Consider the following 15,988-nt stretch of genomic DNA (forward strand, 5'->3'; position numbering starts at 1 on the left):
ACCACAGACCCTACCCCTATGGCTACCTGAAATCTCACCACTATATGATCACAATTCTTCCTTCGAATCACACAAAAACAACATAAACCCTACCACGCTATTGTATGAAATCCCAGCATATGATATGAAACGTACTTCCTATTTGATTCATAACAGAAAACATGCATAGAAATCTTTTACCTTATCACTGGAAGAACAACCACATGAGTAGAAAATCAGTCCACACAAAATAGCCACCGCACCACACAAATCGACCCTCTTCTCTTCATCGATTAGGGGAGGGCTTCTTAGAAACCACAACAACCGGCCACACAAGACACAACTAGAGGCATAGAAACCTCCAAGGGAAGAGGGCGATCACTCCTTTTGAGCCCTTTCCCTTATCTCCACTTGATAGCAGGAAAAACAAGAGAAAACCCTAGATTGGGTGCACAGAGAACAGGAATCTAGGCAGATTTGAGTTGCTTAGTTTGGCTTTGATACCATGTTATGATTTGGCCTGCCTTGGAGTTCTGTTTGTTTGAGATTAGTCATGTAGAAAGAGGTAGGAAGGTGGAAGAGAGAGAGAGAGAGAGAGAGAAGAAGAAGACAAGTCTGATTCGAACTAGAAGTCAAAACCCTACTCCCATTCGGCCAGACATATGCTTTTATTATTAAAAATAGTGAAAAAGACATATGTGCCCTTATTTAAGTAAGGAGTATTGATCCTAACATAACATTACATATCAACAACCCTAATATAAGTATAAAGACAGAAATACCCTTACACTAACAACTTTATTCAATGGCAAAATCGTAATGTATCAGCGCATATTGTGTGATACAGGTGTTCCAACGACCTACTGATATATGTTACGAGGAACACAGAATTCCAAAGATCTACTGATACATATGATCTACTGTATCATCTTTTTTCATGTGTATCAATGGTGTATAATGCATATTGTGCATATTGGTGGTGTATCGGCTCAATTGAAATTTTCGCAAGAGTACTCCAGATGATTAAAAATTCCTGGATATATAAAAAAGAATGGATAAAACCATCAAGAATTCAGATTTTTGAAGTTTAATGTGTCTTAGGTGGGATCAACAAAAAAATGATAAGATTTTCACAAACTTTTTCAACTTCATGTTATGAAAATGTTTCAATCTAGACTGATCTATTCTTAGTGTTCAAATTCCGATGTTATTTCGTTTCTGTGTAATTTTTACACAAAAAATAGGAAAATATAAAATAATAGAAAAAATTATATTTTTTAAAGATATATGATAGTAAGGAAAAATTATAATGTACACATATATTGATCTATCATATCCATAAATCAATTAATTTTTTTTGTTAAAAATTTAATAGGTTTGATTTTTTTTTTTGTTATTTTTAAAATAAGAATAAGTATAAAATAATTATTTTAATAATTTGTGTCAATGTGTCAATTCTTTATATACACACACGTCTTCTTAATGAAAATTTGAAAAAAATAAAAATTACATAAAAATCGATATATTTTACATGATGTGATGATATTCATTGCTTTTAGCCTCTTACAAATAGACATGGATAAAAAAGAAAATTTTATGTGTTTTACAATATGTAGGTTTGAATCTTAGGTTATGTTTGGTTTGAAGGAAAAGGTAGGGAGCCTTTCCCTTTCCCTACTTTTTCCTTCAAACCAAACACAACATTAAGGTTTACAAGACCATTTGAAAATGTATTATTTTGCCAATAACTTTAGTTTCTTAGCTTTGTTTAATAATTTAGAACAAGATATTAATTTAAAAAGATGTGTCTATGCTTTATCTCGTAAAATACAATTCTATACTTTTATATATTTTACAATATTTCCACCATGTTTATATATTTATAATTTTTTATATCGATATTTTTTACATTTCTGACTTGTTTCATATAATTGGACTACTTGACAATTTCATAGATCCAACATTTTAAACCTCGAGTGGAGAATCCTCTCTTTTTTCTTCAGCTTTTGAGCAATTTCATCAATTAACAACCATCTGTGTCACCAAGTTAACCACATAATAACCACCATGCCATGAATTTTTTTGAGGGAAGGGGGGGGGGGGTGTAGAAATCTGGATCTCCTGCCCATGTCACTCATCGCAACTACACGTGGGGATCGCTTCATCCTCCTACATAGTATTATGCATGGAGAGGTTCTCAATGCACGGAGATGGTGTGTTGTGAGTACATGCAGGCAGGAGATCCAGAGTCAAAAAGAGTTCAAATCAGCCCCCCACTAGAGGTGAGCATTATTCAGTTAAAACTGAATTACCAAACCCAAAACTTTGGTTTTGGTTTTTGGGTAATTTGGTTCGATTAATATGATTTTTAACAATTCCAGTTTTCAGATTTAAAAATTCAGTTAACTGAAAAAACCAAATTAACTAAAATTCATTATATAATAATAATAATAATAATAATAATAATAATAATAATAATAATTAAATTCGGTTTTTAATTGAAATAACTGAAAATCGAACAAAAAATTTTAGTTTGGTTAATTCGGTTTTAGTTTTGGTTTAAAAAGATTCAGTTTATTTCGTTCAGTTTTTAACCGAATAAACCGAATGCCCAGCCCTACTTGACTGAGTCAAAATGAAGGCATGTGACTATGCTAAAAGCCTCACATACCAGTGGAATAGACTTATGGACGACGAGCAAAAGGCAAATTTTGAGCAATAGAATATAGATTAGCTACATGCGAGAATAGAAGAGATCGGCCTCTAAACAATATAGTCTCTTAAAATGAAATGAAAGGGGAAGAAGCCCAAGCTGCATTAAGCCTTTAGCCATCCAAGTTCTGAAGCCGCTTTTAAGAGAACAAGAGGCATATCCTTTATAAGAGATAGAGAGGAAATACCACCCGCCATGATTAAGCAGCCACCTTTCCAAAGAGCCGTTTCCGAATCTGCATGGATAGGAATATATAAGGAAAATGCCGAGTTAGGATGCCACCAGCTCTTAAATGAGGCTTGATGCACTGTGAACAAAAATAAACAATCAACTCCTATTTCAGAATATGTATGGAGTCCTTGGAGATCGGATTGGATATTTTCTGCCAAAAAAAGCCAATCTTCCCAAGGGGAATAAGCCCTGTCTAACTCTTTTCCACCACCAAAAATTGACCCAGGTAAACTCAGTTTGCTGAAACTATCATCTTAATCAACCATAAAATTAATAGAAGCACACATACAGCGGCCTAGTAGTCTAGAAGCTTAGATGGAATGTTGCACGAGATGTACATTTTGTGGCTGTAAAATAAGTTGCGAAGTAAAATACGAGAATGATGTCAAAAGTTATTTATCATAATCTTTCAAGACACCATTTTGATGCCCTTTATTTACATGTTCGATTGTCCTAGGTGCATATAACCTACATACTACTTACCAGGACAATAATTTATTAACAAGCATACGATGACAGAAGTAACGTGAACAATAGTTTCAAGCACCAGTTTCCAAAACCTTAAATACTAATTCATAGACCTGCCTGTTCAGTTTGTGGCCCACGACTAGGGTGGTCATGTTGGCTGAGTCCGGATCTGCTCTCACACCAACCTCATAGCACATCTCAGCTGCACATTGGGAACATCTCATGTCCTTGTATGTTGTTCATGGGGAGATGTTCCCACTAAACGGTGGGATGTGCTGTGAGATTGGTGTGATGAGTGCTCTGTGAGGAGAAAATCCCATTTCATGTTGGCCAGACTATGTTGATTTGACAAATTCAGTCCAAAATGTAGGAACATTACATTTTCCAAAATTTTAGCTAGTGTTGAAGTTTTAAAACTTCTCTTTTACATGGATTAAATGGTGTAGTTGGGGCTTTGGGGTTATAGCACATCGACAAACCTCATGGATCATAGAAAGAGCCATGCATGCTGTTTAGAGGACCTGACATCCCCAGCCCTCAGGGTTTAATGTCTTTGTGAGGAGGATTTACTGGATTTAATCTGCAAGTTAAGAATTTTCATCCTCTTATGGTTCAAATTTTCAATTAATTCCACAGTTTGAAAATAAATACCTCTGGTAGTTTCTGTCGAAAAACAACATCCAACCTTGCGTCTAGTGTGTTTTCGCAGACTATCTTCCCATCGTGTGAAGCCAAAACTACTCCTCCAGAGCTGTTGACACAATGGAAAGAGTTAGTAGAAAGAAGAAACAGTTGGAAGATATGAACAGCCTAACATGAACCTGGCAAAAAAAGGAATAAGAAAAGGAAAAGGAAAAAAAAATAGAAAAGGGTAGGGGAGAAAAGAACAATAAGAATGCCCATTAACCAGATGGTTCAACAAGTAACAGGGTCAAGTCCTTTTGGGCCCTCAACCTTTCTGTGAAAACTGGAGTTGCCCAGAAAGATAAAAGAAATAAAATAAAATACGAAAGAGAAAACAAAACACAAAAATATCAAAGAAAAATCATTAGGTTTTCGCTATGTTTCATGCCAAGGCATAAGTTGCCACCCTAGACAAAAAAACCAAATTTAGTCTCAGGGGTATAGGAAAGAGGATAATAAAATAAGTGGACTTCCCTAACAAACAACTATTGGCAAAAGTTTAATCTTTGCATATAAGAAAATATATGGTTCATTTTCTGACCATTGCTTTGTTTGATGGTAACATCTCAGTCTGACATGCATGAGAATGTGGGTTTGAGCCTGAGAGCAACCGCTTTGTGCAAAAAAGGAAAAAAAAAAACAACAAAAATCTGGAGGTCAAGTCCAAATCCAGTTCACCACTCCCAAGGCCCGAGATAGGTATAACCAGTGTTGTACGATTCATACCTGACTAGCCAGTTGGACTGCCAGACCTGGGAACCAGAGGCAATTCCGGTTTTTTAATGGCCAATCTGGAAAACCAATCAAATTGATCAAAACCTGGCAGAACCATTGAAAACCGATTTTTAATACCTGGCCGGTTTTCACGACCCACCTGGATCACTAAATTGTTACAATATCCAAAATGCCAATACGAGGATTTGACCTTGAAACCTCCCCCCCCCCCCCCCAATATATGACCCAATGGTCAGACCAATCAGAGAATCTTATTCAACCAATTCATTGCTAAAACTTGGGCTTCTGACACCTAAAAACCAATAAAGCTAATAACCAGAATGTTGATGCCTATGTTAGACAATTAAGACCTTCCAGTTGATCTGACTTTTAGGTATATGCCCCCACAGAACAGTGATTCATTGACAGCACAGTCCATGGAAATTAAACAAGATGGCCCCATCTGTGGCATAAGAGATGGCGAATTTTGTCTCTTCACATTCATCATTTAAAATCAAAATTCTAGTAGGAATATTTACCAAAAGGGACCATGTGAATTTGCATCACTGGGAGGTGGTGGAAGGTATACACGGTCATCTATTACAACTTTAGGGGGATGAACTTTGGCTTTCTCTGCATACTCTTTCTTTGCTTCATTTAAAATGGACTCAATAAGCTCATGATCAACCTCTCTGCACCGTAACAATATGGATGGCTCTTTCAGTCGTAGTAAACTCTGGAATAACAAGAAAAAATTCTCAGTCACTAAGCCTTCATGATTTTGAATAGTAACAGCACAAAGGAGATGGCAAGGAAGACATAAAACCAATGTTTAAGAACTCACTGATTGACCAATGTCAACCAAGTCAAATCAGGTTTATTAGACATGCCTTTTTCTGTTTTGTCTGGTTAGGTAAGTCCTTTAATTGGATTGAACTTGGAAGTAAAATATTACATTACCAAGTTTTTATGGTTAAATATTGGTTGTATTCCACACTAGGAGTGCTTCTAAAAAGATTATAAGTGTAGAAACAAGGTCCATTAGTAGTCATTGAACACAAGGTCTGATATTGTTCAATACTATACTGATCCAAATTATCCAACCAGCACGTAACCTCTACTCTAGGGTGAAGCACAGCACCAAGATATCAAGCATATTGATGTTAACATTATGGTTAGAGCTGAAATCCAAATTGCAAGGTAGCAGCACCCCCCCCCCCCAACCCCACCCCACCCCACCCCCAAGAGGATCATTATTTATTTTAAAAATTTTCTAACCCCTTTTTTTGGTAAAAAAGGATCTACCCTCTTAGAAGGGTTTAATTGGTGACAGCATGCATGGCACAAGACTACCAAAGATTCTTTCAATGAGGGCGATGGACCTAAGATCCATTACAAATATACTTTTGCTTCTCTATCTATCAATAATCAACCAGATCAATACTCAGAGGATACTTGAACAATCAAGTCTTTGAGAAGCTTTCTATATGCATGGGAGTCATTTGAAACACGCAGAAGCTCCTTGCTAGCAGAATCCTTCATAGAGTTCACCACATCGTCTTGTGCTTGCAGAACTTTAATACGTGATGCATTCAGCTGCATTGAGTATTCACTGCATCACAACTACTTCAGTGTCAACATATAAAATTCAGAAATTATAAGAAAGAAGAATAATAATAAAAAAACCAAATATGCATCTCAATATCAATGCTTTGGCAGTTAAATTTATAATGTACATATTGACAGCACAAGTACAAAGTTAATGGACTTAAGTTGAAGGAAAATACTGGATAATAAGCAACAGACTCAATTAGACTAGAACAAGTTGACTTGCACATATGCATATAAGAACATATTGCACCAACAAGGAGTAATCTGATGCAAGTTGACAGATCAAGATGAGATACTAAAAGGCCAAAATGGACATTGAGTTGAGATTGAGAAATGATCTTAGGATTCACAACTAAACTGGGGATACGGCCATTGATAGGGTGGAATGGAGAAACAGGACTTGTGTATCCCAACTTATATGGTTGGGTTTAAGGCTTTCATTCAGTAATTAATGTGCATGTTCCTGGGAAGCTGGGAGCCTTCAGGAATGAAGAAGGCAGTATCATTGCATTTTGCTCCGGTCCAATTGGGATAGGTAATCGGAGGACTGAAATTTTAGCTGTTTTGGAAGGAATTCAGAGAGCTAAGGACATGCAAATGCATAAGTTGGTAATTGAAGGGGATTCAAAAAAGGGAAAGTGGCATTGATGGGAGTTATGGAGTGGAGAAAGTGGCATTGTCTGCTCAAGAAGGGGAAAGAGTAATTATGGAGTGGAGACAACCAGCAGCCAACTTTGTAAAACTTAACATTGATGGGAGTTATATATGCGATCAGACAGCGGCTGGGTTGGGAGGAATTTTTCCAAGATTCAGAAGGAAAGGTGTTGGCTTTATATTAAGAACTCTTGGCAAGCAGTGATGCATTGACAACAGAGCTTTTTAGTCTACTCCAGGGATTAAAATTTGCCAAGAATTTGGGTTTCATAACCTAGAGGTGGAAGAGGGCTCACAAGTGGTCATTTTGTGGACAAGAAGTAGTACCCAAATCCCATGGATTAATAGGCACGCAGTCCGGGAAATAGAAAGTTTATCAAGGGAGATGAATGTTGTATTTAGATGGGTGAGAAGAATAGCAAATGGGATGATGGATACTTTGGCTAAACAAGGGACTGTTAGACAACAAATATTTTGGGAAAGCTTTAAAATTGTTTCTTGGTGGAGAATTTTCCACCTTGCTGTAATACCTTACTTTGAATTAAAAAAAAAAAAAATCTTTCTTTATTGATAAAAACAAAAAAAAAACAAAAGACTTACATCTTTTTACGAACTTCCACCTGCTTTGCCTTCCGCTCATATTCTTGTCTGATCTTCCGCTTCTCAGCTTCAACTAGTTGCAACTTCTCAATGTTGAATTCCTGCAAAAAATAAGAGCAAGTTAAGGATATAGCATGAAAATATCATTCTTCGGAAAAATGATCAAGGGTTCAATGAGATTATGAACATCAGTTGGCACCAGATGCACAATTTAAACAAAAGGTAGTCTAGCCCCATTTCACGGTTCAATAGGTCATCAAGTATCAAATATAAAACGATAAATTACACAAAACGTGCTGACCAATAAATAAATTACTCAAAATTTCTTCCGGCTAAGCAAATAATCTCATACTCGCATCTCAATCTATAAATGTACGGATGTGTTGGATCAAGACATTATAGTATAATAATTAATAAATGTCGCCAACATGTCATATTTATATAATACAAGCCTTTTCTGTTGTCCTTAATTTCTTAGTTCAAAGTGCATGGAATCATTCCCTAATGATGGACTCCAGAACGCAAACAAGCTTCTGGCAGTGTCATTTAAACAGTTGATGAAACTTAGAAATTCAGTAGAGGCTCATAATTGAGTCACTGAAACAGAAACATACAAGGTACATATTCGACTGCAATTGAACAAATAAGCATAAATTCACATCAAAGGGCGGAAAAACAAGTTTGATGAATTAATAAGAGGAGAAACCAATTGCATAAGCAAATGGAGATAAATTACCTCCTCGGCGGAGACAGAGATCTCATTAGCTTTCTCCTCGGCTTCCTGCCGGATGAATCTGACCATCTGTTGGATCTGCTTCGAGACATCTGCGTCATTCATCTTTCTCGAATTCTAGGGTTTCGTAAGTGCACAGAACAAGAGATCTTTCTCTTCCACTTCCTAATTTCTTCTCTGCATATCGCTCATGCTTCCGCTGAAACGTTATTGAAAGAGAAGGGGAGAGCTAAAAGTAGGAGAAATTTCGCGGAAAACTCGTGAAGGTGAGGAACTCAAATGGCCACAAATTTCGCTACTGAAATCATGACTCAGCAAAGAGGGGGATGCGTTCAATTCAAAAACACTCTGAGGCCTGTTTTGTAAAATAGAAAATTGATTATGTGAGTGTGCATCGAAGAGAACCTCATGTACGCTAGCATGTGTAATCTACGAGTCTACGACGTCCGTCCCTGTCTCAGCAGAATATCATATCGATAATCTCGTAATTATATAATAATTCTTTTAAAAAATAATTACATAATTCTCTTTTTCTTATAGAGATGATGATAACGGGATTCATCACAAACCAATTTATTCATTGACACTTTAATTGTGAAAATATAATGAAAATTTAAAAGGACTCATTTTTTGATATAGTTTGGTTGGTAAGAAAACATAACTTAAAATTTGATTTGAAAGGAATACAAATACAAATGGGTAAAATGGATAGTGTAAAACCTTGTATTTTGTATTATTATGTATATATTTGTACTATAATTTTTCTTCTAAAAGGTAAAACAAGGTAGGGTCTGTTTGATTTATACTCGACATCCATCCTTCAAACGGGGACTGCTATTCCACTATAAATGGGAGCGAGATTCTAATTTTGCTTAATCAAACAATTGGTACAATTTTGATTTCAGACCCCTACCACTGCGAACCAAACGAGACTTATTGGAATTGAAGGGTTTGTTTTTCTACTTTCAAAAAATTATAGAAATTAAAATATTAATAATATAATAAATATTCTATTAATTAAAAAATTATGAATTTGCATATGATATGTATTTTAGAATTTTTAATAGATTTAATATATTTTAAGCTAATATTATATTTTTTATAAATTATTAATTAATATTTTATAATACCATATTTATTGTTTACAAAAATAAAAATATTATTTAACAAACATTTGAGAATTTAATATTTAATTGTTTTTTGTTAATGTTAGAAAGTAAAAATAATAAAATATAAAATAATTGATATAATAAGGGTAATGGGGTATGTGACAAAGACCCCCTATACTTTCTTTTGCAATAAAGACTCCCCTTATTATGACCGTGAGACAAATACCCCTTTGGCCGTTAAGTCAGGTGACGAAAGGCATTAAATTACCAAAATACCTTATTTAACTTTTTCTAGTTTTTTTTCTTGTCCTTTTTCTCTTAAAACCTATTTAACCTATCAAATTGATATCTGATCCTGTCGATCTTCAAACCTTGTCCAAACTCAACCTTTGTTCATACTTGACTGACAACGCAACTCTCTCGGACCAAACTACCTGCATGGATTCATTTCTCCACCCCGTATTTTTCCCTTATTTCCCTTCATTTCCTAGGTTCCGCCGAGACTGAACTGATCCCTTATTTCCTTCCCATAGATAGAATTGTTCCATTATCTGCAACCCATTCCCAGTACTGTTCCCCTATTTCCTTCCCATATCTGAAAAAAGAAAACAAAGAAGCTCCTATATTAGCTCAGGCACACCCACTAGCTAGAACTAACTTTCTAATGGCGGAAAAGGATCAGACCCATCATTCAGCATCTATCGTATCTCCAACCAGACGCGACGAAGAGTCAGCTACACTGCCGGCGACTGCATTGCCATCCAAAATACCTAGAAACGGCCTCGATTCATTTCTACATGTACAACAACGTCCCTTCATTTCTCCACCCCGACCTGTTCCACCGAAACTATTTGGATCAGTTCCGAGATTTGAAGGCCACGGACCCGGTTGAGCTCCTAAGCATATTTCCCACTTGTGGTTTTGGCAAATTTTGCTCTATGAAGTTCCTCTCTCTCGTTCACCCCAAGATGGAGGAGTCTCTATTCGGACATTTTGAGCAGCGTCGAGTGATTTCGACGGGCAACCACCCGAGGAGTGAGTTTTACGAAGAGTTCTTGGCAATGGCCAAGGCGGTTTGGTTGCTTCACTTGCTGGCCTTTGCGTTCGAGCTGACTCCATGCCATTTTCAGAGGAGCTGAATTTCATCCTCTGTACATGGAGAGTGTCATCGAGTTTTCCGGCTGGTGGGTGCCGCGTCATTGGATCGTGGGATTTCCGGTTACTCCTGGGTTCAAGCTTGGAGACTATTTGACCATAAAGGGTGAGGTGCATTCAAAGCCCAAAAGCACAAAGCAATTTGTGTTTTGCCTTTGGCTCAATTTTGCTATTCACAAGCCCAAAGCTCAAAAGCAAAAGCTTACAGGATGAGATCATGTTGAGATCAAAGTGCTTAATCCAACACTGTTCTGACGAGTAAAACAGGCCATTCCAGATCCGAGTGCAGCTTACAATTAGCGTTATAGTGCAGCTTATAATTAATTATAACACACTCAACAGTATTAATTATAACGCGGGGTCTTTGTAATTTACTCATATAATAATAAAGATGTGATAGTTGCATGTCTTGTGTCTGACTTATAATGGCTTTATAAATGTGTTGATTTGTAAAATTGATGCATTATTGAAAAATGTATGATATTTATACATCTTGTTTTGTTAATTGAAGTATATTTCTTCATATATATTATTAATATATATATATTTTATATGTATTTATATATTATCTGGTTAAATTTGGAATTATTAATGTATTTATGAAATTTGTATTGGTTTCCCTACTGTATCCAATCATTTCCATATTTTAGTTTGTATCCACGTGTTTTCAAAGCACATTCACATTCGAGTTGTTTAATACAATGCTCGATACTAATATTTTGATCATTGCTTTGAGTATGTTGTAGCTGCACATCACAAATATCTCCCATACTTAAGTGTTTTCATTCATGTGAAGATGTTCCCAATGTATAAATACAAGTGCTGGATTGGATTGGATTGGACCTGGTCCATTCGTGATGGATTTATATTGGATTGAATTAGATTGAACCAATATCCAGTCCATTGGTAGAAGATAAAGATAAAATGGACCGGGATTATTGGAACCAATCTAAATTAAAATCAATTTTGAATAGAATCAACAAATTGCACAACATAGACATTGAATTGGACTGGTCCAAAATGATCCAGAGTATTCATCAAATTGGATTGGACTTGGTCCCTCTATATTGGACTCATATTGGACCGGATTGAATTGGACCAAATCTAGTCCAGTTGAAATTCCTACCTATAGCCTTGGTTATTCTTCTTTTTGATAAATAATCCAATAACCTTAGCATTGTTCCATGCAAAGAACTTATTTGGTAAAAATCTTAGAGTTATTTGGGCTAACCTACAACTTTCCTTTTGAATTCATCTAATCAATGAATTGTTTGATGTTTTTCTGTATTTTTTTGTTTTTTTTTATATATTTCCAATTGTTTTCTGTATATTTTTTATTATTCTTTTATATGTATTTTGTTGTATTTTTTTTTCAAATTCTTTGGATTTTTAATGTTTTCTTTACAAATGAAGGGGGGGGGGGGGAATACAAAAGTTGGATATATTAGTAACAGAAGTTACAAAACAACATTTGTTTTTTTTTTTTTTTTTTTTGAAAACAAAGGGGGGAATACAAAAGTTGAATATATTAGTAACAGAAGTTACAAAACAACATTTGTTTTTGTTTTTGTTTTTTTTTAAACAAAACAACATTTAGGCACTAATAGATATGCACTTTCTTTTTTAGAAGAGGAACTTTATTGATCATATAGAAAAGTGTACTAGCGTATCATGCAGCTATCATAACAAAATAATAATAATAATAATAATAATAATAATAATAATAATAATAATAATATGAATTAATTGATTATATTGACTATTTACATGAACAAAAACATTGATAGGTTATTGAAGATGATTCAAGTGTATTTATTAAATCCACACGTATTACCTATTCATGCTATTCACATTATTCACATTATTCACATTATTCACAGGGCAGATAAGCTGTGCAGGGTCAGAATGCACAATGATCTTAGATTGCATTTGGTTTAAAAGATAAGGTAGGAAACTTATACCATGTTTGTATTGGTTTGTGTTGTTAAACAAGGGCAAATTGGAAATTTTGGAACTAAGACTAGTTGCCTGTTTTAGTTAGGGGTGTCAACATTATTTACAAATTCGAATATCATAATTGGTCGAATTTAGATATTCTATTCATATGAATTAGTTAATCGGATTTGAATTCAGATGTGGTCTTATTCAATTCAATAAATATCCAAATTCAACTAATTATTTAATTTTTATATATAATATATAATATATAAAATATTTAAGTGTTTTATATAATTTATATATAATAATTAAATTATATAAATAAAATACTTATTAATTATCTAGAATAATTAATTGATTAAATTTAAATCAAATTAAATATTTAAATATTTAATCTAATTCCAATTCAGATATTATTTGATTTGATTCAAATTCAATCTATTTACACTCCTAGTTCGGGTCACAATAACAAAAGCTTTTAGAGGCTTAGGGTATAGTTCTAGGGAGAAAGACTTCAATGATCAAATCAGCCATTGAATGTCAAATTGGTGAGATTTGTAACATTTTCCCACATTGACCTACATTGACTTATCTATTTCATTAAAATCAGGGACAATGTGACCGAGCATTACCCAAACATTAAATGAACCGGAGTGCTCGGCTGAGGTTGTAACAGCTAGTGATAAGCTCATCATTAAGTCGAGCTCGTGTGCTGTGCACCCACGACGAGTGCACCCACGAATAGCTGATCGACAGGCTATGTTATCGCGTGTTTGAGCGTTAACGTGGTCCGGTTTCGTTCATACGAAAACAAATCGATTTGCATGAACATGAACCGGTGGAGTACTCAAGCAAAAAGCCCCATTTTGGATTTTTTCGAATTCCTTCTTTCAGATTTTTTTTTTCCATTTCTTTCCACCGAACCCTATTCATACAACAAACCCTTGTCCATCGGCGGCAACAGAACTTCGGCGGCGAATTGATGGCGACAGAGCTTCGGCGGCGAATTGATGACGACAGAGCTCCAGCGGCGATGTATCATTCTTCTCTTCTTTTTCTTCGACTCTCCATTGTTCTTCTTCTTCGTCTTCTCTGGTGGTAGGTTCGATCTAAAGGATGAACAGGTATGACAATTGTTTTTATGGCAAAAGCATTAACACCAACCAAAAATCAAGGCGGAACCCTAGATTTTCCAAAAGTATTTCAGACCCGTCAATGGCCGACAATCCAAAGTTTTGCTGCGTAGGGATGGGAAAATGGTGCTTACTGATGCCGACGGCTCAATCGTCTGGTCCACCAACACCACCGACACCGGAGAAAAAGCCGAGCTCCTCAATACGGGAAATGGGTGTGTTTACAAACAATAGAGCAAGTTATAACAGAAGCAGAATTGCAGTGCTCGATGAAATGGGTAGTTTTTCGTCGAGCAACAACACAGGATTTTATGCTTCTGATTTGGGTTATGGGATTCGAAGAAGATTGATCATGGAATATTATGGTAATCTCATCCGCAACACTGCATTGCCCATGGGTTGTGTGGAAAGAATGGGATTTGTGTTTACACACCAGAGGCGACTTGTTCATGCCCACCAGGTTACAGAACAAGTGATCCAAGTAATTGGAACAAAGGTTGCGAGCCTTTGTTCAATAGAAGCTGCGACAATTCTCAAGATGTGCAATTCGTGGAGCTCCTGCATACAGAACTCTCTGGATTTGATGAAAGAGAGGGGACGGTGGATTTTTTTCCGCTGCAGGTGGCTTATGCGTTCACTAGTGTGCAGTGAGCCAGCATTAATGCTTGGATTCAGTGAAGGAGAGTAAAAAATAACCGGTTCAACCAGCCAAATGATTAATAAAGGTGAAAGTTTCCATTAATTCGCGATTAATACGTGTTTGCCTCTCATTCGAGGGTGCACTCGTGCAGTGAACCCATGGGTGCACAAAATGCGAGCTCCATTAAGTCTTGGGAGAGAAGTTTCATAAATGTCCCCGCCTATGAAAAAATGAGGCTGCCCTTCAAGGCCTCAACTTCTCCAAACCTGATTGGGTAAGAATATTTTAGGGATAAATGTTCTGCAAATATGCAATCCACTTTACATATCTGAATTGCAGCCCCCTCCTACTCTACTAGTAGCTCCCCCACCTATAAATAGCATCATGCTCTTTAATTTGGCATCAATCCATAAATATGATTCAGTCCACCTCCACCCTAATGGTGCCCTGAATTACAAAAACACAAAGTTTTTCTTTCATTTCTCTACTTTTTCTTTTAAAACCAAACACAACCTTAATTTTCAAACATGAAGCCCCAAATTCAACTAAAATAATTCTGATTTTTACATTATAATTGTCTCGAGCCCATTGTTTAATTCCTCTAGCATAAATTGCAACCATGTTGGGGTATTGGATGACGACCTGCATTGCATATTGGTTGTTGATTGTGGTATTTTTCCCCTATTTTCTAGTATCCCAAATGAGCTAAATGAGGAGAAAGAATCTATCTTTAACTTCCTCCGTATTGAGTTATTGCTGTAATAAGAGAAGCCGTTCTCATCACTTGATGTAACAGATAAGTTTAGGGGTGAGCAAAAAAATCTGAACCGATCAAAACTGAATCTAAAAATCAGTTAATCAAACTGGTCAATTTTGTTTTAGTTCCCTATTCTTAAAAAACCGCTAATTTTGATTCAAATTCGGTTAACTATTTAAAAAACCGGTGGTTAATCGAACTGACTGATATATATATATATATATATATATATATATATATATTATTTTTTATTTAATTTTGAAAATCGAATAAAAGAATTGGAAGAGACTTTCATTGAAAATTGAACTTTTCATTGAAAGTTCTGCCATCCATCAATTTTCTATTTTTCTTGTCTTTTCCCCAAACTGCCAGTGTCAGACTTCTTTTGACTCTTTTCTCCTCTCTCTCTCTCTCTCTCTCTCTCTCTCTCTCTTTCTCTATCAATTTTTTTTTTCTCTTCTAATCTTCTTCTTCAACTCTTCCTAATCTCTACTCCAGACGGTCACGCAGCTCGTGCCAACCACCATCACGACAGCACCAAGCGGCAACACCCACGGCCGCCGCCTCGTCGGCAAGCAATGACTGATCTCTGTATCTCTCTTTTCTCTCTCTCACCTCTGCTCTCCGTGTCTCCGACAAGCTCTCAGGCTCTCACATCAGGCTCTCTGCGTTTCTGACAAACGTAAACACCAACACCAACCAGCCCAGTATTGACAACAATCACTGACACCAATCAATCCGGCACCGACATCAACCACCAATGGTTTTAGTTTTTTTTTTCTTTTTTTTTATTTTAAATGCATAAAAAACCAAAAAATTAAACCGCGATTAACCGATTGTCTCAATTCGGTTTTAATTTGAACATTTAA

At 35.8% G+C, this 15,988-nt stretch overlaps 1 protein-coding gene and 1 long non-coding RNA gene across 3 annotated transcripts; one reads left to right on the forward strand and one right to left on the reverse strand.

Annotated features, from left to right (window-relative positions):
* Positions 1-2,688: 2,688 nt before the first annotated feature.
* Positions 2,689-8,962, reverse strand: LOC148867972 (V-type proton ATPase subunit E-like). Of its 2 annotated transcripts, XM_088968649.1 has the most exons (6): positions 8,391-8,962; positions 7,655-7,755; positions 6,245-6,401; positions 5,329-5,525; positions 4,043-4,142; positions 2,689-2,927 (listed from the first exon to the last, which is right to left on the reverse strand). In XM_088968649.1, the coding sequence occupies exons 1-6, from the start codon at positions 8,490-8,492 to the stop codon at positions 2,892-2,894; spliced, it is 693 nt and encodes a 230-aa protein (XP_088824775.1). In that variant the 5' UTR covers positions 8,493-8,962; the 3' UTR covers positions 2,689-2,891. The 2 variants fall into 2 exon arrangements, with proteins under 2 accessions (XP_088824775.1, XP_088824776.1); XM_088968650.1 differs by lacking the exon at positions 5,329-5,525 and having other exon boundaries at positions 8,391-8,726.
* A 6,430-nt stretch (positions 8,963-15,392) lies between these two features.
* On the forward strand, positions 15,393-15,724 carry LOC148867973 (uncharacterized). The gene is made up of 2 exons (XR_016106691.1): positions 15,393-15,492; positions 15,618-15,724. It is a non-coding gene; the product is annotated as an uncharacterized LOC148867973 (long non-coding RNA).
* Positions 15,725-15,988: the final 264 nt, after the last annotated feature.

This window comes from Nelumbo lutea, chromosome 2 (assembly GCF_056320005.1).
Source record: "Nelumbo lutea isolate HS-2025 chromosome 2, American lotus-T2T, whole genome shotgun sequence".
NCBI classification, from domain to species: domain Eukaryota; kingdom Viridiplantae; phylum Streptophyta; class Magnoliopsida; order Proteales; family Nelumbonaceae; genus Nelumbo; species Nelumbo lutea.